The sequence below is a fragment of the Cupressus sempervirens genome, chromosome 5, assembly GCF_028749045.1.
Source record: "Cupressus sempervirens isolate cs-2001-9-10 chromosome 5, ASM2874904v1, whole genome shotgun sequence".
NCBI lineage: Eukaryota > Viridiplantae > Streptophyta > Pinopsida > Cupressales > Cupressaceae > Cupressus > Cupressus sempervirens.
Window position 1 is genome coordinate 1047968186 of NC_143122.1, and position 22748 is coordinate 1047990933.

Here is a 22748-nt window from a genome sequence, read left to right on the forward strand (position 1 = left end):
AATACTTCACAAAGATAGATCTCAAGAGTGGTTATCACCAAATATGGATTCGAGAAGGAGATGAGTGGAAAATAGCCTTCAAGACCAAGGAGGGTCTCTATGAGTGGTTAGTCATGCCCTTTGGATTGACAAACGCCCCAAGCACCTTCATGTGGCTTATGAATGAGGTACTTAAGAAATTCTTGGGAAAATTTGTTATTGTCTATTTGGATGATATTTTAATTTTCAGCAAGACTCTGGAAGAACATTTTATTGCATATTCGTAGTGTCCTTGAAAGGTTAAAGGAAGAGAAACTATTAATTAATTTGAAGAAGTGTATCTTTGCAAAAAGGGAATTAGTCTATTTGGGGTTTGTTATATCACCTAAAGGTCTCAAAATGGATCCAGAAAAGGTAAAAGCCATCTTGGAATGGCCTACTCCAAGGTCTGCTACTAAGGTAAGATCATGTTTCACGGTCTTTTTAATTTTTACAGGAAGTTTATTAAGAATTTTAGTGGCATATGTGCACCCCTAACTGACACAATAAGAGGAGATAGAAAAGAGTTCAAATGGACTGCATCAGCTGTGAGAAGTTTTGAATTGCTAAAGAAGAAGGTGACAGAACAACTTGCGTTGGCACTTCTATATTTTAGAAAGGTGTTCCAGGTGGATTGTGATGCTAGTGGCAGTGCTATTGAGGCTATATTGAGCCAATAAGGTAAGCCTATTGCATATTTTAGTGAAAATTTGAATGATGCAAAGAAGAAGTATTCTGTTTATGATCAAGAGTTCTATGCAATAGTTCAGGCCTTAAAGAAATGGAGGCATTATTTGTTGCCAAAGGAATTTGTTTTGTATACTAATCATCAAGCATTATAGTACCTAAATAGCCAAGGTAAATTGAATCAGAGGCATATGAAGTGGGTAGAGTTCTTGTAGAGTTATACATTTGTGTTGAAACATAGAAGTGGAAAATCTAACAGGGTTGTAGATGCACTAAGCAGGAGACACTTGTTGCTTACAGTAATGTAGGTTGAAGTAATTGGGTTTGATGAACTCAAGAATTTGTACCCTAAGGATCCTGATTTTGCTGAAGTAAGGAAAGCTTGTAAAGAGCCTATTACTATAGAGAGAACCAAGTGGTTAGACTATTTGATTCAGGATGGCATGTTGTTCAAGGGTAGTCAATTGTGCATTCCAAGGAGTTCCATGAGGGAAAATTTGATTAAAGAGAAACATAGTGGAGGGATGGCAGGACATTTTGGTCGAGATAAGACCATTTCCATTCTTAGAGAACATTATTTTTTGTCTCAAATTTCATAGGATGTGAAGAAGTTTGTATAGAGTTGCCAAGTTTGTAAAGTTGCCAAGGGATTTAGTCACAATACTAGACTATATCAGCCATTGCCTGTTCCATCAAGGCCATGGGAGGACATAAGTATGGATTTTGTTCTTGGATTGCTAAGGATACAATGCGGTAATGACTCAGTATTTGTGGTGGTTGATAGGTTCTCCAAAATGGCACATTTCATTCCATGCCACAAGACTCATGATGCTGTCCATATTGCAGACTTGTTTTTCAGAGAGGTAGTAAGACTACATGGTCTTCCAAGGAGTATAGTTTCTGATAGAGATACTAAATTTGTGAGTTATTTTGGGATGGCATTATGGAAGAAGTTGAGAATAGACTTGAAATTCAGTTCCACACATCACCCATAGACCGACGGCCAAACATAAGTGGTAAACAGAAGTTTGGGCAATTTGTTGAGATGTTTAGTTGGGGATAAGCCCAAGGGGTGGGATTTGATTCTACCACAAGCCGAGTTTGCTTACAATAAATCTATAAATAGGAGTACTGGTAGATCACCATTCCACATTGTATATGGAAGTAGCCCAAGGACTGCACCAGAATTGAGGAAGATAGAGCAAGGGGAAAGGACAAGTGCTGAAGCTGAAGAATTTGCTGAATATATCAAGCGTCTACATGAGGAGGTTCAAGCACACATTACCAAGATGAATCAAGAGTATAAAGCTAGAGCTGATCAAAGGAGAAGACATAAGGAATTCCAAGTAGGGGATCTAGTCATGGTGCACTTACGAAAAGAAAGATTTTCAGCTCGCACTTACAACAAGCTGAAAATGAAGAAATTTGGCCCCTGCAAAATTCTAAAGAAACATGACTTAGGAAATGCATATGAGGTGGAGTTGCCAGATGGTATTCACATTTCTCCTATTTTCAACATTGCAGACTTAACAGAGTATCATGATGATGGTGCAGATGAGGAACTAATGTTAGAGCCATGTCCAATTCCTGCTTCTAAGAAGGAGGAGATAGAAGATATTCTAGATCATCGTGTGGGTAGAAGTAACAGAAATAGGCAGTATGAAGAGTACTTGGTCAAGTGGAAAGGATAGCCGATAGAGGACTCAACTTGGATTTCAGCAGCTGAGGTTTCCCATTTGGGATTTCCTCTACCATTCATAAAGTGACAGGGTCACTTTTCAATCTACCCTGGGTGTTTGATGTAGGAGCATCTAGAGGTATAAGGGCAATCCTGTGTCACCCAAAAAAATATACTTAGAATTAGCTTCTATTTCATGTGTTTTCATTTTTGGATACCCATTTGGGTCAAATAAAGGTTCCAACTCTCACAGTTCCACTATCGGTGTTCTAGGATAGAGTATTTGAACACCTTGGGATACGTGTAAATGTTGAAAAAATAGGAGTATGTAATTGAGACATAATTTTGGTGAACTAGGAGGTGTAAATTGGCCAGATGAATGTAATTGTAATTTAGAGCGTTCCAAAAAAGAATCAGGACAAAAGGCCCCACGGTTTGAAAGTTATCGCAGTTTTTCGAGTTTTGGAGACCTCCTAAGAATGCTTCAAAGTCAGGTTAGGGGCATTAAATGACCTCAAAAAGGGCCAAAAAATGGGGGACAAGTGAAGCTGGTCCATAGGGCTATAAAGAACTTTGAGAGCTTTCCAGAAATGTAAACGGTTCATCAATTGGAGCTACGGTTCAAAAGTTATGCCTCCCAGAAGTTTGGTTACTGTTTTTGGATTCTTCTAGATTTGCACCAACTTCTAATGCGGCTTCTGGAGCCTTCTACTTGACCCGTGGATGCCTACTAGCACTTTCTAGAATGTATTTCTAGTCCTTAACCCTCTAGGGTCTACTTAAGGACATTTCTGGCATTGTAAAAGGCAGTTCGGAGTGGAGTTTGAGAGGAGGTACTGAAAGGAGAAATTATCTCCGAATTTATGTTATTGTAAGCCCATAGTGCATGTTATGAAGTCTATTTTCTCTGTACTGAATGTACTAGCTTATTTTCACAGTTAATACAATTTCCCTTTTTTTGTTGTGTCCATTCTGTGCTTGGGTTGTTTCCCCATCATAGATGCTTGTTGGTTGAACGCCATGCAAGATGAAATTAATCAAATCGAGAAAAATAAAACATGGGATCTTGTTCCCAAACCGGATGAAAAAAATGTCATAAGAGGAAAATGGGTGTTTCAAAAAAAGTTGAATGAAGATGGGAAGATTGTAAGGAACAAAGTCAAACTTGCATACAAAAGGGTTATGCCCACTAGGAAGGTATGGTTTTGGTAAAACCTTTGAACTAGTTGCAAGAATGAAATCTATTAGAATTTTTCTTCCACGTGCTAGTTACAAAAAGTTTATTTTATATCAAATGGATGTTAAAACAATATTCCTAAATGACTATCTTGAAGAGGAAGTCTATATGGAACAACTAGAAGGTTTTGAATCTTTTGATAAATTGGATTATGTGTATCATCTTAAAAAGACACTATATGGTCTGAAACAAGCTCCTAGAGCTTGGTATTCTAGGTTGGATAAACATCTTACTAAAGGTGTAAATGATGACATTATAGAAGTGGAAATTTATGTGGATGATATCATATTTGGTTCCACAAATGATGATTTGTCAAAACAATTCTCCAATATTATGGAATCTAAATTTGAAATGTGACTTTTGGGTAAACTTACCTTCTTTCTTGGCCTGCAATTATTACAACTTGAACATGGTTTATTCCCATCTCAAACCAAATATGCTAAAGAAATTTAACATGACTAATTATAAACCAGTTGGCATACCTATGGAAATGGGTTGCAATTTGGTTAAAGAAGACAACTCACCTTTGGTCAATCAAAATTCATACAGATCCATGATTGATAGTCTGTTGTATTTTACAACATCTAGACTTGATACAATGGAAGCAACTTGTATGGTCTCTTGATTTCAATCTGCTCCAAAATAATCCCATCTTGATGTTGTTGATCAAATATTTAACTACATTCAAGGTACTCTTGATTTTAGTTTATGAAATCTACATAATGATAATTTCACGTTTCTTTTTTATACAAATGCAAATTTGGGTGGTTCTAAAGATAAAAAGAGAACTAATGGTGCTATATTTTTTCTTAGCAAGAAACATGAATGTATCACACTATCTACTTGTGAGTCTAAATTTCTTGCTGCTACAACATGTTATACTCAATTAATCTAGATGGATTAGATCAATTGTTTGATTTAGGCACTCATGTCACAAAACCTATTACATTTTTATGTGATATTATGAGTGTTATCCAACTTAGCAAAAATCAAGTTCTACATTCTCAAACAAAACATGTTGCCATGAAACTTCACTTTCTTCATGATAAAGTCTTGATAATGAGTTTCAGTTGGAGTATGTTCCTACTCAATGGTAAATTGTTGATATTTTTACTAAACCTTTGGCTTATGACAGTTTTGAGCAATTTTGTACATGGTTGAGAGTTATCTCTCAATCCCTCTTGCATTGATTCTTTCAAATTGGGGGAGTCTGGTATAGGTTTTTGCTCCTATACATTGACATCTATGCTCTTGAAAATAATTATTACTGATGCATGTGTCCCTAATGCAAAATTGGGGGAGAACCTCTATCTCCTTCAAATATTTTTGTGTTTGTCAATTTTGACAATTTCTAATAAGTTGACATTCTAACACTTTTCTTGTAGTGGATAGTCTATGTTTGATGATTTCTAATTCTGATAAGTTGACATTTTTTGATGGTTACATGGTTACTATTTATGACAGTCTTCAATTATTCAGTTGTGTTTGATAGTGAATAGTTTTTGTGATATTAACAGCATAGTGGATAGTTTTCTAATTTTCATTTCACAGTGATATTGATAACACATCATGAATTTTACAGGTGTTATTTGGTGACACATAATTGTATGGTATTTCTTGGCTTTCGTTTCAGCATTACAATGATATCATTATGATTTTTTTTGATCTGTTTTATATATCACACTATTTTAATACATATAAGTGTTATCATATGGGCAAATATATCTATTTTTACATATGTTTGAGATTCTAACATTTATTTGTATAGATATAATAGTTTATAGATGAAGGAGATCAAAAAATTTCCTTGAGGACAATAGGGGGAGTTTGTTAGAACGATATTGTCCTTGATGCACATTTTAAAATGAATGAAGTGTTTCATTTGAAAAGGTCAAAACTTTTTATTATGAAGAAATATTTGCATGGGGAGTGAAGATATTATTTAAATACTCAAGTGTTGGTTATGTTAAGTGGCAACAACAATAATACATACTTGGAGAATATTTTTCCATGTGTCATACATCTATGGTAGACTTGAAAGCTTTTCTTAAGTCTATTGAATCTATTGCAAAAGGCATTTGAATTTTTTTTGGCTTTATTTGTTTGTGGTTTTTTCAAACCCTATTTGTTGTGCGCAATCATGATTCTCCATGAGGCTTGTTGAAGATTTTTCGAGATATTTGTTATGGGTTTTCGGTATGGTTGATAGCTTACTCATCTAATCACTTTGTTATCATTCTTGGGTTGTTTTGGTAAAGGTATGGAATAGATATTTGTCTTTAATCATGAAGCTTGTGTTTTTCTCAAAGAGGAACAAACTTTATGGTATTTTTTCATAAATGGATATTAATATAGTTTGTTATTCTTATATACTCTGATGCATGGGTGAGTATATTGGTTGCATTTGAAGGATCATATGGGAGTTTGACATATCTATTAATAGAAGCTCTAGTAATATTTTTTTAAGGTATGTCTCTATCTCTTGGATTCTGGAATAGGGTTTCCCTCATTTCAAGAAGGTGTTTTTCTTTCTATTCTTTTAGTTTGTACATATAAGAACAAAGAGATCCATGCTTCATTGAGGATATTGTTTGTTCAATTGTATTAAGATTTTTTTTAAAGATGGTTACAATTTTTGAACTTTGAGTTTTCATATTCTAGGGAAGTTCTTTTATTTCTTGTTGACAGTTATAGTAGTTGGTATTTATGTTTTTGTGAAGATAAACTCAATGAATGAAGTTGATTTAAAACTGAAATTTGTACAAACAAACTTGGGAAGTTGAATAACAACATTCAAACATCTTCAAACAAAAAATTTTCAAAAAGACTTTGTTTATATTTAAACAGATGTTTTGCATCTATATTCTTTTGATAGTGGTTGGTAAATTGTTTTACGAAAAATAGTTGCATAAAAGCAAATTAGACATTTGTTTAAAATTTATTCCTATTTATAGGAATGTGAAAATGTGAGTGATAGACAACACTTATTGTGTACATGAGAAATATTAAAGTATGGGAAGTTGAATAACAACATTCGAACATCTTCAAATAACAAACTTTCAAAAAGGCTTTGTTTATATTTAAAGAGATGTTTTACATCTATATTCTTTTGATAGTGGTTGGTAAATTATTTTACCAAAAATAGTTGCATAAAAGGAAACTGCCAAAGATCTATTGGTTGTAACTTGTTTAAAATTTATTCCTATTTATAGGAATGTGAAAATGTGAGAGATAGGCAACACTGATTGTGTACATGAGAAATATTTGACATGTATAGGTGTGAAGACTTAAAGCATGTGGTTATATACACGTATTCAATCATATGAATGAACTTTGAAAAGAGAAGCAGAGAAAGGGTTGTAGTAGAGATTTGTTACTTCATAAAGATGATAGGTTTAATGGGGTGGTTTTTCTCCCTATGTGATGCAGGGGCATCCAGAGGTATAAGGGCAATCCTGTGTCACCCAATAAAATGTACTTAGACTTAGTTTCTATTTCATGTGTTTTCATTTTTGGATACCCATTTGGGTAAAATAAAGGTTCCAACTCTCACAGTTCCACAATCAATGTGTTTGAAAATCCCAAAAAAATAGGAGCATGTAATTTGGCCATCATTTTGGTGAACTAGAAGGTGTGAATTGGCTAGATGAATGTAATTGTAATTTAGAGCATTCCAAAAAAAGAATTAGGTCAAAAGGCCACACGGTTTGAAAGTTATTGCAGTTTTTCGAGTTTTGGAGACCTCTTAAGAATGCTTCAAAGTCAGGTTAGGGGCATTAAATGACCTCAAAAAGGGTCAAAAAATGGGGGATGAGTGAAGCTGGTCCATAGGGCTATAGAGTGCTTCGAGAGCTTTTCGGAAATGTAAACGGTTCGTCAATCAGAGCTACGGTTCAAAAGTTATGTCTCCCGAAAGTTCGGTTACCATTTTTGGATTCTTCTAGATTTGCACCGACTTCTAACGCAGCTTCTGGAACCTTCTATTTGGTTGGTGGATGCCTACTAGCACTTTCTAGAATGTACTCCTAGTCCTTAACCCTCTGAGGTCTATCTAAGGAGATTTCTGGCATTGTATAAGGCAGTTCAGAGTAGAGTTTGAGAGGAGGTACTGAAAGGAGAAATTATCTCCAGATTTATGCTATTGTAAGCCCTTAGGGCATGTTTTGAAGTATATTTTCTCTGTACTATTGTATTAGATTATTTTTTAGTTAATATAATTTCCCCTTTTCTGTTGTGTCCATTCTGTTCTTGGGTTGTTTTCCCCATCAAGTGGTATCAGAGCTGGTTTTCCTGAGTGTGTAGACAGACCGTCGACTGTGAGGCAGTTTGCACCAAGACTGTGTGGTTGTGGGATCAAGTTAGAAGATGCCTCCATGAAAAGAGCATGGCAGAAGGGCCATAGCTATTAATCCTTAGGAGGTTAGAGCCCTCCAAAGGTAGGTGCAGGCATTGCAAGAGGAGCTGAGTAGAGGAGCAAATGTTGCCGCAGGTGACGATAGTGAGAATGACAATGAAGAAGAAGTAATGGAACCAGAAGGGGAATTTGACAAGGAAGTTTTGAATCATGTAGAGGAGAGGCTTTTTAGGGCCATTAATAAGTTTGGTAAAAGACCTACAATTGAAGTGGGTGTATTTTCAGGAAATCTGAAACTAGATGAGTTGATCGATTGGATCAATGAACTGGAAGAATACTTTGAATATGAGGATATCAGGGACCCAGATAGGGTTAAGTTTGCAAAGGCCAAACTGAAAGGCCATGCCAAAATCTAGTGGCAAGAGGTTCAATTGGAAAGAAATAGAAGAGGAAAGGAAAAGATCACAAGATGGGAGCGCATGGTGGACAAATTGAAGAAGCAGTTCATTCATGTGGACTACGAGCTTGATTTGTTTAAGAAGATGCATGGGTTAAAGCAAGCAGGAAGATCAGTCCAAGAATATATAGAGGAATTTTACCGACTCTTATTAGAGTGGGGCATGAAGAAGCAAATAAGGAGAAGGTTGCTCATTATATCAGTGGGTTGCGACCTAGCATCCAGGAGGAATTAAGTCTGGTAAGAATGACCAGTGTTGAAGAGGCATACCAGTTTTCCCTACAAGTTGAAGAGAAGTTGAATAAAAGGTTTGAAGGAAGAAAAAGAGGGTGCGGTCAAGGAGGAAGGGGAAGTGGTAGGTCATCTAGAGGCCACAATGAAACTCAAAAGAAAAATGAAGATGTGGGTGCTAGCAGGAACCAGAGGAATGAGGGTTTGTAACCGCTCCCATGATCAAGACTTTGGAAATCAAAGAGGAAGAGGTAGAGGACATGGACAAGGATAGATAAGAGAGCTGAGGGACAAGCTAGGGTTGCTCATGTGGATGAGGATGCACAATCATCACATTCAGAGGATGCAAAAAGAGGAGATACCTTGGTAAATGAAAGAGTCCTACTAAGTGGTGAGATTGAACCAGGACAACGGAGGAGTTTGTTCCATACTAGATGCAAGTGTGAGGATAAATGTTGTGATGTGATCATTGATGGTGGTAGCATTGATAACTTGGTATCAGAAGAGATGGTCTCTAAGTTGAAGCTCAAGAGGGAGAAACATCCCCAACCCTATCGGATTGCTTGGGTAAAAGATGATCATAAGGTCTTGGTAAGTGAACAATGTTTAGTGAAATTCAAAATTGGGAGTTACCATGATGAAGTTCTCTGTGATGTTATTTCGATGGATGCTTTCCATCTATTGTTGGGTAGACCATGGCAATTTGATAGACATGTAGTGCATGATGGACATGCAAACACATACTCTCTGACAAAGGATGGAGTTCGCCACAAATTGAAGCCCATGAAAAAGGAAGGTGAAAAGGTATGTAGCAGTGCTAGGATTTGTCTTGTTGATGGAAGGAAGTTTTTAGATGGCATGAAACATCAGCATATGTGCTATGCTTTGATTCCTAGGAAAGATAAAGAAGGTAGTAGTGAAATGCCACTTGAAGTTTCAGATTTATTAGGGGAATTTGGAGATATTATCTTTGATAATGTTCCATATGGATTGCCACTAGTAAGGCAAATCAGTCATTAGATAGATCTGATTCTAGGAGCTAGTTTTCCTAACAAGGCTGCTCATAGGATGACTCCTACTGAAATAGAGGAGCTAAATAGATAGGTTCAGGAGCTATTGAGGAAGGGCTTGATTTGAGAGAGCCTAAGTCCATGTCTAGTACCTGCAGTACTCACACCAAAGAAGGATGGAGAGTGGAGGATGTGTACAGATTCTCAAGCTCTAAATAGGATAACCATCAAGTACCAGTTTCCTTTGCCAAGGATGGATGATCTTATGGACTGCTTGAGTGTAGCTCAGTACTTCACAAAGATAGATCTCAAGAGTGGCTATCATCAGATATGGATTCGAGAAGGAGATGAGTGGAAAATAGCCTTCAAGACCAAGGAGGGTCTTTATGAGTGGTTAGTCATGCCCTTTGGATTGATGAACGCCCCAAGCACCTTCATGCGGCTCATGAATGAGGTACTTAAGAAGTTCTTGGGAAAATTTGTTATTGTCTATTTGGATGATATTTTAATTTTCAGCAAGATTTTGGAAGAACATTTACTGCATATTTGTAGTATCCTTGAAAGGCTAAGGGAAGAGAAACTGTTAATTAATCTGAAGAAGTGTATCTTTGCAAAAAGGGAGTTAGTCTATTTGGGGTTTGTTATATCACCTGAAGGTCTCAAAATGGATCCAGAGAAGGTAAAAGCCATCTTGGAATGGCCTACTCCAAGGTCTGCTACTGAGGTAAGATCATTTCATGGTCTGGTTAGTTTTTACAGGAAGTTTATTAAGAATTTTAGTGGCATATCTGCACCCCTAACTGATACAATAAGAGGGGATAGAAAAGAGTTCAAATGGACTGCAACAGCTGCGAGAAGTTTTGAATTGCTGAAGAAGAAGGTAACAGAATAGCCTGTGTTGGCACTTCCAGATTTTAGAAATGTTTTTCAGGTGGATTTTGATGCCAGTGGCAGCGCTATTGAGGTTGTATTAAGCCAAGAAGGTAAGCCTATTGCATATTTTAGTGAAAAATTGAATGATGCAAAGAAGAAGTATTCTATTTATGATCAAGAGTTCTATGCAATAGTTCAGGCCTTAAAGAAATGGAGGCATTATTTATTGCCAAAAGAATTTGTTTTGTATACTGATCATCAGGCATTACAGTACCTGAATAGCCAAGGTAAATTGAATTAGAGGCATATGAAGTGGGTAGAGTTCTTGCAGATTTATACATTTGTGTTGAAGCATAGAAGTGAAAAATCTAACAGGGTTGTAGATGCACTAAGTAGGAGACAGTTGTTGCTTACAGTAATGCAGGTTGAAGTAGTTGGGTTTGATGAACTCAAGAATCTGTACCCCGAGGATCCTAATTTTGCTGAAACATGGAAAGCTTGTAAAGAACCTGTTGTTGTAGATAGAACCAAGTGGTTAGACTATTTGATTTAGGATGGCATGTTGTTCAAGGGTAGTCAATTGTGCATTCCAAGGAGTTCCATGAGGGAAAACCTGATTAAGGAGAAACACAGTGGAGGGATGGTAGGACATTTTGTTAGAGATAAGACCATTGCCATTCTTAGAGAACATTATTTTTGGCCTCAAATTTCATAGGATGTGAAGAAGTTTGTACAGAGTTGCCAGGTTTGTCAAGTTGCCAAGGGGTTTAGTCACAATACTGGCCTATATCAGCCATTACCTGTTCCATCAAGGCCATGGGAGGACCTAAGTATGGATTTTGTTCTTGGATTGCCAAGGAAACAAAGGGGTAATGACTTAGTATTCATGGTGGTTGATAGTTTCTCCAAAATGACACATTTCATTCCATGCCACAAAACTCATGATGCTGTCCATATTGCAGACTTGTTTTTCAGAGAGGTGGTAAGACTACATGGTCTTCCAAGGAGCATAGTTTCTGATAGAGATACTAAATTTGTGGGGTATTTTTGGAGGATATTGTGGACAAATTTAAGAACCGACTTGAAATTCAGTTCCACACATCACGCACAAACTGATGGCCAAACAGAAGTGGTAAATAGAAGTCTGGGCAATTTGCTGAGATGTTTAGTTAGGGATAAGCCCAAGGGGTGGGATTTGATTCCACCACAAGCAGAGTTTGCTTACAATAACTCTATAAATAGGAGTACTGGAAAATAACCATTCCAAATTGTATATGGGAATAGCCCAAGGACTGCACCAGAATTGAGGAAGATAGAGCAAGGGGAGACGACAAGTGCTGAAGTTGAAGAATTTGCTGAACATATCAAGCATCTACATGAGGAGGTTCAGGCACACATTACCAAGATGAATCAAGAGTATAAAGCTAAGGATGATCAAAGGAGAAGACATAAGGAATTCCAAGTAGGGGATCTAGTCATGGTGCACTTACGAAAAGAAAGATTTCCAGCCGGTACTTACAACAAGCTGAAAATGAAGAAATTTGGCCCTGTAAAATTTTGAAGAAACATGACTCAGGAAATGCATATGAGGTGGAGTTGCCAGATGATATTCACATTTCTTCCATTTTCAACATTGCAGATTTAACAGAGTATCATGATGATGGTGTAGATGAGGAGCTGGTGTTAGAGCCATGTATGATTCCTACTTCTAAGAAGGAGGAGATAGAAGACATTCTAGATCATCGTGTGGGTAGGAGTACCAGAAATAGGCAGTATGAAGAGTATTTGGTCAAATGGAAAGGACGACCGATTGAGGACTCAACTTGGATTTCAGCAGCTGAGGTTTCCCATTTGGGATTTCCTCTACCATTCATAAAGTGACAGGGTCACTTTTCAATCTACCCTGGGTGTCTGATGCAGGAGCATCCAGAGGTATAAGGGCAATCCTGTGTCACCCAAAAAAATGTACTTAGACTTAGTTTCTGTTTCATGTGTTTTCATTTTTGGATACCCATTTGGGTCAAATAAAGGTTCCAACTCTCATAGTTCCACTATCAATGTTTTTGAAAATCTCGAAAAAATAGGAGCATGTAATTTGGCCATCATTTTGGTGAACTAGAAGGTGTGAATTGGCCAGATGAATGTAATTGTAATTTAGAGCATTCCAAAAAAAAATCAGGTCAAAAGGCCACACGGTTTGAAAGTTATTATAGTTTTTTGAGTTTTGGAGACCTCCTAAGAATGCTTCAAAGTCAAGTTAGGGGCATTAAATGACCTCGAAAAGGGCCAAAAATGGGGGACGAGCGAAGCTGGTCCATAGGGCTATAGAGTGCTTCGAGAGCTTTTCAAAAATGTAAACAGTTCGTCAATCGGAGCTACGGTTCAAAAGTTATGCCTCCCGAAAGTTCGATTACCATTTTTGGATTCTTGTAGATTTGCACCGACTTCTAACGTAGCTTCTGGAACCTTCTGTTTGATTGGTGGATGCCTACTAGCACTTTCTAGAATGTACTCCTTGTCCTTAACCCTCTGGGGTCTATTTAAGGAGATTTCTGACATTGTAAAAGGCAGTTCGGAGTGGAGTTTGAGAGGAGGGACTGAAAGGATAAATTATCTCCAGATTTATGCTATTGTAAGCCCTTAGGGCATGTTTTGAAGTTTATTTTCTCTGTACTGTTGTACTAGCTTATTTCTCAGTTAATATAATTTCCCCTTTTCTGTTGTGTCCATTTTGTTCTTGGGTTGTTTTCCCCATCACTATGGTGAACTCGAAAGGCTTTTGAGGGTTTTCTGCTTGGCACAAAATCTCATGTATCTTATTCTGTGAGCTCTTATATTTCCTTGTCATCTTGAATTCAAGATATCAATTTATATGTTCATGTTGATTCAACATTTAATGTTTCAGTAAAAGTGATGACTAAATAAGAAAATAGAACAAAAAGCTCTGTTCTGACAAATGTTCCAATAACCTTGAAATACAAGAACCACAAAAATTGGCAATACTTGTATAAAAACCTCTCATAATCATTGGAAAATTGTTATTAATGATTATGAATACATGATATATATATATATATATATATATATATATATATATATAGGCTTTTATTGATCAATTTTTTAAATTTCTTTATACTACTAATTGAAAGTTAAATCAGAAAGAAATGTAGAATAATTGAATATAAGCAATAATTAAATACTCTTTCCATAAATATAAAAATTTGTTTAAGAAACACTTCAACATAAAAAGGAAAATATCAGCAATAATCGATTATCTCTCCATCTCTCCATAAATAGAAAATTTTGTTTAAGAAACTCTTAAAGATAAAAAGCAACCAATTAAACTTGTGCAACATTGCTCTCTTCACTATCAATACTAATTCAAGTAACCGTGACTTTTAGATATATACTTAGAAAATTTCCATCTCTACCATAAGTATACTTTGTTATCGCTTCGGTATACTAATGCCTTCCATGTTTATAGAGTGAATTGACAACACCCATTTACACAAACAGAAATGAGAAATCCATAGAATACCAAGAGTCAAATTATCATTTTCTGTACACGTATGTGATGACATTATACAACTTGGATTTCTCCAAATTTATAGGCTCTTCGTAAACTTCCCCAGTGCCGTTTAATCCACAAAAGGAAGAATGAAGAGCCGTTTACTCCCACTCGGTTTCTTCTTATTTGAAATTCAAAGTCAAATCCTGAAATAGTCATACGACGCAAACGAAAAGTAAACAATGAAAACCATTGACTGCAAAATTATAATACATGAATTATTATAAACTTGGTCAGTTTTATTATTATTTCTTTATTGATAGAGTCAAGTATTCTTAAATTTCCACGACATTTCTAAGTCTTTGGTGGAGTAGGTATAGAAAGACTTCCAACAAGTTTGAATATATAGAGAGAGAGAGATAGATAGATATGATGAACAAGAGCGTGGTGCAGAGCAGAGTTAGAAGGAAGGGATTGGAGATGATGAAAAGAGTGCACATATTTCAAGTTATGGGCATTTTAATGGCTGCAAGTTTAGAAGTTGCAGTTCAGAGAGAGAGTGTGAATGTAGGGGTGATAGTGGATTCAACTTCATGGCCAGGAAAGATAGCAAAAACTGCCATGAAGTTAGCGGTAGATGATGTGAATGAATCTCAAATACTCAATGGCACTGAATTGTGTCTTCTCTTGAAAGAGGCAAAAACACCGCTTGAAAGCACTTCTGCAGGTACTTTGATTTAAGAATGGTTATTCAGACTTTATATATGACATATAAATATTCTATTTTTCAAATTACTTGTTTTTCTTTTTTACAGTTAGATATAGACTACCCACTAACAGTGAAACAATGAAACCTTTTGATTAATTTTTATTTATTTATTTGATTTCCTTTCTATTTTAAATAATGTTCATAATTGCATAAGGGAACGATGAAATCTTTTATTGAAAGAGTTTTGTTTCATCTTATTAGTAGTTTAAGAATTGCGATATTGTTATCAGGATTTAAGCGTGTAGTTTTAGAGTCAAACTCATTGACCTATAACAATATCACAATTTGACTTGTATAAATTGTTTCCTAAGTTTAAGTATAGTCTATAATTACTAATGGCAAAATGATGAAATATTTAATTGAATTATAGTTTAAATAATGTTCAGAATTATTAATAGTCAAATAGTAAATCTTTCATTGAAAGAGTTTTCTTCGGTCTTTATGGTAGTTTTTCATTGAATAAGATCTTTCAATCTTTTTAAGAGAGCTCATAGTTGATATATGTCATTAGATTTTTATTAATCTTTCTATTATAGATTTTAAGACTAATAGGTTAATACTAATTTATCTAAATTTTGGTCATAGAATTCAACAATATATTCGTTTATGAGTAATTTCAATTCACTAGTCATAAAATGTCCAAAACATACTTATTTGAAAAAATGTATTACATATATAATAAATAAAATAATTCTTCATGTAAAACTTCAAAACTTTGAAATTTTCTTAATTGTTCTTGTAATGTTTTTAACTTTTTTTGATGAAGAAGAAGATCATAAAAATATTGATGATGTGGGTTTCGGGTGGGGTCCTCTCATACATACTCTAGTGTGCATGGTAAACTAGGGTTTAGGTCCCCCTTCACACCTTCCCATTCTCCTACTATTAGTGCCACCTATTGATCTTTATTTCTAATAGTGTTGAAGTGGACATTGATTCTATATGAAATTTAAAGTTATGATTTCATATGCTTCTATTTTTTTTCAATATGTTTGATTTTATTTCCATTCAAACACATATCTAATTCTCTTAAATGTGACATGTTTTTATGGGTGAGTGCAGCTATTGATCTTCTAACACACACTACCAATAATGAAGTAGTGGCATTGATAGAAGCCGAAGCATCCAAAACCCAACCTTTTTTATTAGATCTCGGAGAGGCAACCAACATTCCAATTCTCTCACTCTCCATCACAAGTCCTACCCACTCCCATCATAAATTTCCATATTTTGTTCACATGTCACACACTCTTACCGTTCAAATGAAAGCCATTGCAACCTTGATTAAGCATTATGGTTGGAGAAGCATTGCAGTTCTTTACTCAGATAATTACTTTGGTTTAGTAGCCATGCCCTCATTGCGTGATGCTCTTCAAGATCTTGACACTGAAATTTCATATACCTCAATTATTTCTTCAACTGCACATAGACCAAAGATAAGGGAAGAGCTTCATAAACTCAAGGAAATAGAACCAAGAGTTTATGTTGTTCATGCACCTTTTTCTCTAGCCATGAATGTATTCATGGAGGCCCAGGAGATAGGAATGATGGATTCTGGTTATGTGTGGATCACAACCCAAGGATTTACTAGTCTTTGGGATTATGCACTAAATTCTTCTACAATCTCATCTATGCAAGGTCTCCTTGGGATTAAAACCCATATCCCAAATTCTGAAAAGTTGAAGGATTTCACTCAAAGGTGGGAACGACAATTTAGACTTGACAACCACAACACAACAAATATTGAGTTGAATTCATATGGTTTATTAGCTTATGATACAGTGCTTATGATAGCTCAAGCAATTGGAAAGATGGAAATGACTACAAGTTTAAGTTTTGTGACACCTTCAACTAGTCTTGGAACAATTGCAAATGCTACAATCAAAGTATTTCAAGAAGGAAGAAACCTTTTGCAAGAAATCATCTTAGCAGATTTTGATGGTTTAAGTGGACATGTTAAGTTCCATGATGGGGAAATGCATGGGTGTGGTTATGAGATAGTGAATGTTGTGGGAAAAAGCTATCAAATGGTTGGGTATTGGTCATTTAATTCATCAAAGTTGTTCAAAAATCCATCTTTTGGTGATGAAGGGCTTCGAGCTGTGATTTGGCCAGGTGGGTCTTTCATAGTCCCTCGTGGTTGGGCAATACCAAATAGACTAAGGATTGCAGTTCCTAGAAAAGCTGGTTGGGAGGAATTTGTTAATGTGTCATTGGATCCAACAAGTCATGCACCTACCATCACTGGGTTCTCCATTAGCGTATTTCAGGCAGTTGCAAAAATTGTTGACCCTCAATTGATGTATGATTTCATTCCATACCCTGAGAACAATACTTATTCAGACAATTACTCCTATGAAGAACTCATCATGCAAGTGTATCTTAAGGTGTGTTTTTCTTTCAATCTTAAATATTTCAAAAATACAAGAGATTTTAGTAATTCAAAACTTAATCCTATTTAGACTACTAAAATCATGATTTAAAGTTTAGTTCCTAGTTATATGGTGAGATTTTAATAGCTTCTTTTGCAATATGTAATGGATCTTATATTATACAACATATTGTTTAAATTAAGAATTGATCCTATACTATTCATCATGATTAAATTGAGAATTGAGCTTCTAACCTTCTTTTCCTCTTTTAGATGTCATTTTGAAGAGAATTAGAGAATTACCAATCACTATTTGAACATAATTTTTCTTTTCTTGGCTTTGATAGAAATATGATGCAGTTGTGGGTGATGTTACTATTACTGCAAATCGAAGTAAAATTGTAGATTTCACACAACCATATACAGAAACGGGTTTAGTGATGGTGGCTCCCACTACCATAAAGGAGGAAGCCAACAATGCTTGGACATTTCTACAACCATTTACTCCAGCACTATGGGCAACAACAATTGTGTTTCTTATATATACTGGACTAGTGGTGTGGTTCTTGGAACATAAAACAAATCCTGACTTTTGGGGAAGTCCCCTAACCCAAGTGGTCACTCTATTTTGGTATCACATCTATCATTTTTTCCTTATTTCTTTTATTTCTCTATATTTATATTTAATTTTCAGTATAACTAAATTTCATTTTAATTCTTTTAGGTTTGCGTTCTCGGCTATGTTTTATGCCCATAGTAAGAATTTCCTTTCTCCTCAAATTTTACATTTAGACACTTGCTTAAATAACATTCACTATTTTTTTTACTTGTAAATGGTACACATTAAGCATTTATTTTCTATTTAGTATTGAAGATTGAACAAACTTTAAGAACAAACATTAGGTTTTTACATGTAAATAACACATACTAAGCATTCCTTTTCTATTTAATGTAAGCTAAATTAGCAAATATTAAGCTCCAACTTGTTAGTTTCAAACAAATTAATCATTGAATTTTTTAAGTGGTTCATGTCAAATCATTCTTTTTTTTTAACAAGACCCATCTATTGGTTTCCTTTTATATAAATAATTCAAGCCTACCAATGAATGTATTATATCAGAAAAACTAAAATAATTTTGGATATATCTTTATTTTTATAATACTCATTTACTATTTTTTATTAATGTGTACATATTGCATTTTGCAGGAGAGAGTATCCATAATAGTTTGAGTCGACTAGTTCTCGTAGCTTGGCTATTTGTAGCATTTGTTTTAACGTCAAGCTATACAGCTAATCTTGCTTCAAGACTGACTGCTCAACAAATAACACCAATTGTAGATGTATTTGGTAACTATAAATTGGGCTATCGTAGTTCATATGTTGGGAGCTTTCTAACTCACGATTCAGGAGTGGCCAATATAAATCTAGAACCATATTCATCACGAAAGGCATATAAGGAAGCTTTGTCAAAAGGTGCAAAGAACGGAGGAGTGGATGCCATTTTAGATGAAATCCCATTTGTTCGGGCCTTCCTTTCTATTGAATGTGGCTATTCGATGGTGGGAAACACATATCAAAGTGGTGGCTTTGGATTTGTAAGTTTACATTAATATATGTGTGCACATTTTTCTATTTTGGATGTATAATTAGTGTTTAACTATTGTGTTTTTTTTTTTAGGTTTTTCACAAAGGGTCTCCTTTGGTGAAAGAATTTTCTATGGGGATTTTAAACCTTTCAGAAAGCGATAAGTTTGGAGAGCTTAAATCTACATATTTCGATGATACACTCAAAAAGTGTCCTGATCCATCACAAGATTTGAGAAGGTTGGATGTTGGAAGCTTTTGGGGATTGTATCTCATTACAGGAACAATATCATCTATGTCTTTAATTTTTTTCTTTACACAAGCTTATTACGCAAGGAAAAATATTAGGATGTTCAAATCTATCAAATATTTTACAAAGTATATATATCAAGAGCAAGTTTCACCCCAAGTTTTCTCATTGGAAATTCTACCAGAGAAAGATAACTCTTCAAATACAAAGGAGGGTTCAGGTGAACATTATAAATTAGATGTGAGTGTTTTAAATTATACAAGACAAAATGTGATGACTCAAAGATCCTCATTTGCAAATCATGAGATAATGGATGAGATCTCATCTAGACAAATCCATGGAGGAGAAAAAGCTACCATGAGTTGCTCTCTAGACATAGCCATTACAAAGTGAAGAAAAAAGAAGAAGTTGTATTTGTATATAATAAGATATGATGTAATTATTTGACATATCTTTTTATAGGTCTTTCATTGTTTCATTTAAAATATTGTAATCAACTAGTGACTAATAAAGTTATTTCTCTATTTTTGGCTAACAAGTTTGTCCCCTTAGTTTAATTATTACTTGGACTCTTATTTTCCACAATGAGAAATTTTTTATTAGCAATAACTTGGTGAACCATGAAGGATTCTGCTCTAAATTTAGTATAAGTACAACTCCCTAATATAGATTTTCAATGAATGAATGAATTTGAATTTAAATCGTATAATTTTAACCATAAAGTACAAATCTATTTAATTGATATCCACCACATCAATATATAGGGATCCAAAACATGCATAATAATTAAAGCTGAATTAATTTTCTTGCTAAGACTCATAGATATTTTATGATACTCATCAAATTATTCCTAAATAATCACAACTAAAGACAAGAAAGCATGTCAAAAACACCAATTTTCAATCTAAACTATGACAATTTTGAATCGATTGAAATAAGATCCACATATAAATCCTCAATTCATACTCTTTCAAACAGATAGATTTAGAATCTAACTTAAAGTAATATTAATTTTCATTCAAAGACAATAAATTGACTTCAAACAACATAAAATAATAAGCACATAATATTTTTTTGTTAAAATATTAGAACTCCATATCTATCTCATGATTGTGTATATATTAGTATTTTACAACATCATCAAATGAAATTATTGGAGTTTCATAATTAACCAGAGTTTCCAAGAAGGATAAACTTCCCATGATCTTGTGGATTGGGTTATATGCATTGGTGTGGCCTATATAACCTTTTATTCTTTAGACAAACCTATGAACTCTTGAATAGCCTAGATGTTTAAAATATTTACATGGGTCATTCTCTACCTCTACACGCCCTTCTCCCACTTAATCACCTTGATCTTTACCATGTAGGTAGGTAATTATCTTAGAAACACATAAAGAAGGGCCTCTATCTATGAAAATTTTAAAAAATCCTCAATCATTAGCATATTTTCTTCTTATCTTTCTTGATTTCTTCCTTTATACTAAATAGAGTCTAGCATTCTTGTCTTTTTAAATCATGCTATTTTCATAAATTTATGACACAAGATCATACCTAAGTTCATCCATTAGACACTGGGTAATTTTACTAAGTTCTTTTATCAAGCTTTGAATATTCAACTTTCCCCTACTTAAGTATTGAATTGTGCCACTCCATATTCTTCTTGCATATTTAAAGTATATTATCATCCACCATGTTGGAGGGATCCTCAATTAGGAACATGGCTACACCATATTTCTGGAATACATTAACATATATTATTGCATTTGGCCATTTAATTTCTTCTTTCTCCTAGACCGATGTTTCTGAACCTGAATTCTTAATGGTTGTGATAAATTTTTCATTAATTTTCTTATATTCAACAATGTAGCTCTTCCCCTGTTGGGTTATGCCTTCTATCCATTCATCAAATACTAAAACAAGCATCCTCCCCCTTTGTTCTATTTGCATATTGAGATATTTTTTAGTATATACCAAAGGGTGATATTGTTGATAGATGGTTAGGTAGTTGGTGTTACAAGCTATAGTTGTCGTTGCACCAAAAGATCAACCTATTAATGCCCAATATAACCACTAGAATTCTAGAACATAGGAGGTAGTTAATCCATGTCATGAATCCTGAAGGGGAAGGCTAGCAACTAGTGCAACCATTCCCCCCTTAGCGTTACCTATGACCAAGCTCTGATACCACTTACATTAGAAGTTAGAGTTGTCGTTGCACCAAAAGATGAACATGTTAATGCCTGACACAACCACTAGGCTTATAGAAAAAAGGAGGTGGTTAAGCCATGTCATGAATCCTGAAGGGGAAGGTTGGAAATTAGTCTAAAAGTTGGAACTTGGAATGATTGCTTCTATGTTGCATTCATGACTTGGCTTATTATTGATGTCAACATATATGTATTCTAGCATGCATTAGATAGAGTTTCAATACATCACAGAGGAACATTTAACCAATAAGGTTTGGGTATGGAGAATTAAGCTATGTGAGATTATATTAGTGTCCATTGATATATTTAGATGCTGCATCTATGCTATCTAATGTTAATACAAAGATTCATTTGAGTTACAATTGATTTAATGAAGGTAGGTACAAGCCAATTTGCATGAAATAATTTACTAGTAATTTAGTTGTATCTATCAAGAGAGATGGAATGAAGTTAAATGATCTTAGATTGTGGTTGAAGAGATTTCCATAATGCTATGTTGTGGTAGAAGATATCAAAGTTCATTCTATGGAAGATGCTAAAGTGTAATGTGTAATATGTTCAGTGGAAACTAACTTTTGTGATAGGATTTATTTTGGAATTTGTAAAGCATATAGTAGCATGTAGAACTTAATTGTAATATCTTATTGAGGTCCTATATTACTCATTGTATATTCAAAAATCCCTTAAAACCCAACTCAATTAGTGATTAGGCTAAGGTATAAATGAAAGGTTATTTCCTTGGTTGTAAGTATGGTTAAGATCTTTTTTTATTGTATGTTGAGGATGTGAATTTCACTAGATCTATAAAGTAGAGGAAGATGTTGAGAATGTTTTGAGCACTTCAAAGGAACTATATTGGAAAAGAAGCTATTGTATTGGTTGTTTTAGTAGTTGGGATTGTATGCATGAATTGTGGGCTATACTAACACACACACTTCAACACAATCTTTATATGTGGATTCATCCCGGAATGAACATTGGATTGCTCATCCAAAAATCAGCCAGCAAGGCGACTTGTTGCCTTCTATCTAAAGGGATTTTGCCTATTGAATGTCCTCAGATTTGAGGCATAGGCAACCAGACCCTCTAAGAATGAAGGATTTGAATGTAGCTAATCTAAATGAATGTGCAAAGTAAGCTATAATGATTATGCAACTAATTTAAGAACTTGTGAAAGAAACTATATTACATGTAAGCATATTAAGAGCTAAATGAAATTAAGCTAAGAATGTAAATGAAATTAGAATATTTGAGCTAAAATGAGTATAAAATGCAGCAGCAATTCAATAGCCTGAAAATTCAACTTCTGTAATGAGAAAATGAGGGTCTCTTAAATAGACTTTCTTGGAATCCATCAACGGTTGAGATTGATTTCAATCAATGGTCAGGATTGAAGATGAAGTTCAATCATAAAGGATGATTCCCAAATCAAAGAGAGTTAATTGGCTCAGATCTGAGTGTAAGAGTCAGTCAACTTAGATAGACTTCAGTGAGAGAGCAAGTGATCTAG

The 22748-nt window shown here is 34.7% G+C and overlaps 1 protein-coding gene across 1 annotated transcript; it reads left to right on the plus strand.

The window, feature by feature from the left end:
• Nucleotides 1–14536: 14536 nt before the first annotated feature.
• Nucleotides 14537–19421, plus strand: LOC149559532 (glutamate receptor 2.1-like). Its single transcript, XM_089831488.1, has 6 exons — nt 14537–14780; nt 15885–17209; nt 17541–17824; nt 17918–17949; nt 18401–18789; nt 18873–19421. The coding sequence occupies exons 1-6, from the start codon at nt 14537–14539 to the stop codon at nt 19419–19421; spliced, it is 2823 nt and encodes a 940-aa protein (XP_089687614.1).
• The last annotated feature ends 3327 nt before the right edge of the window (nt 19422–22748 follow it).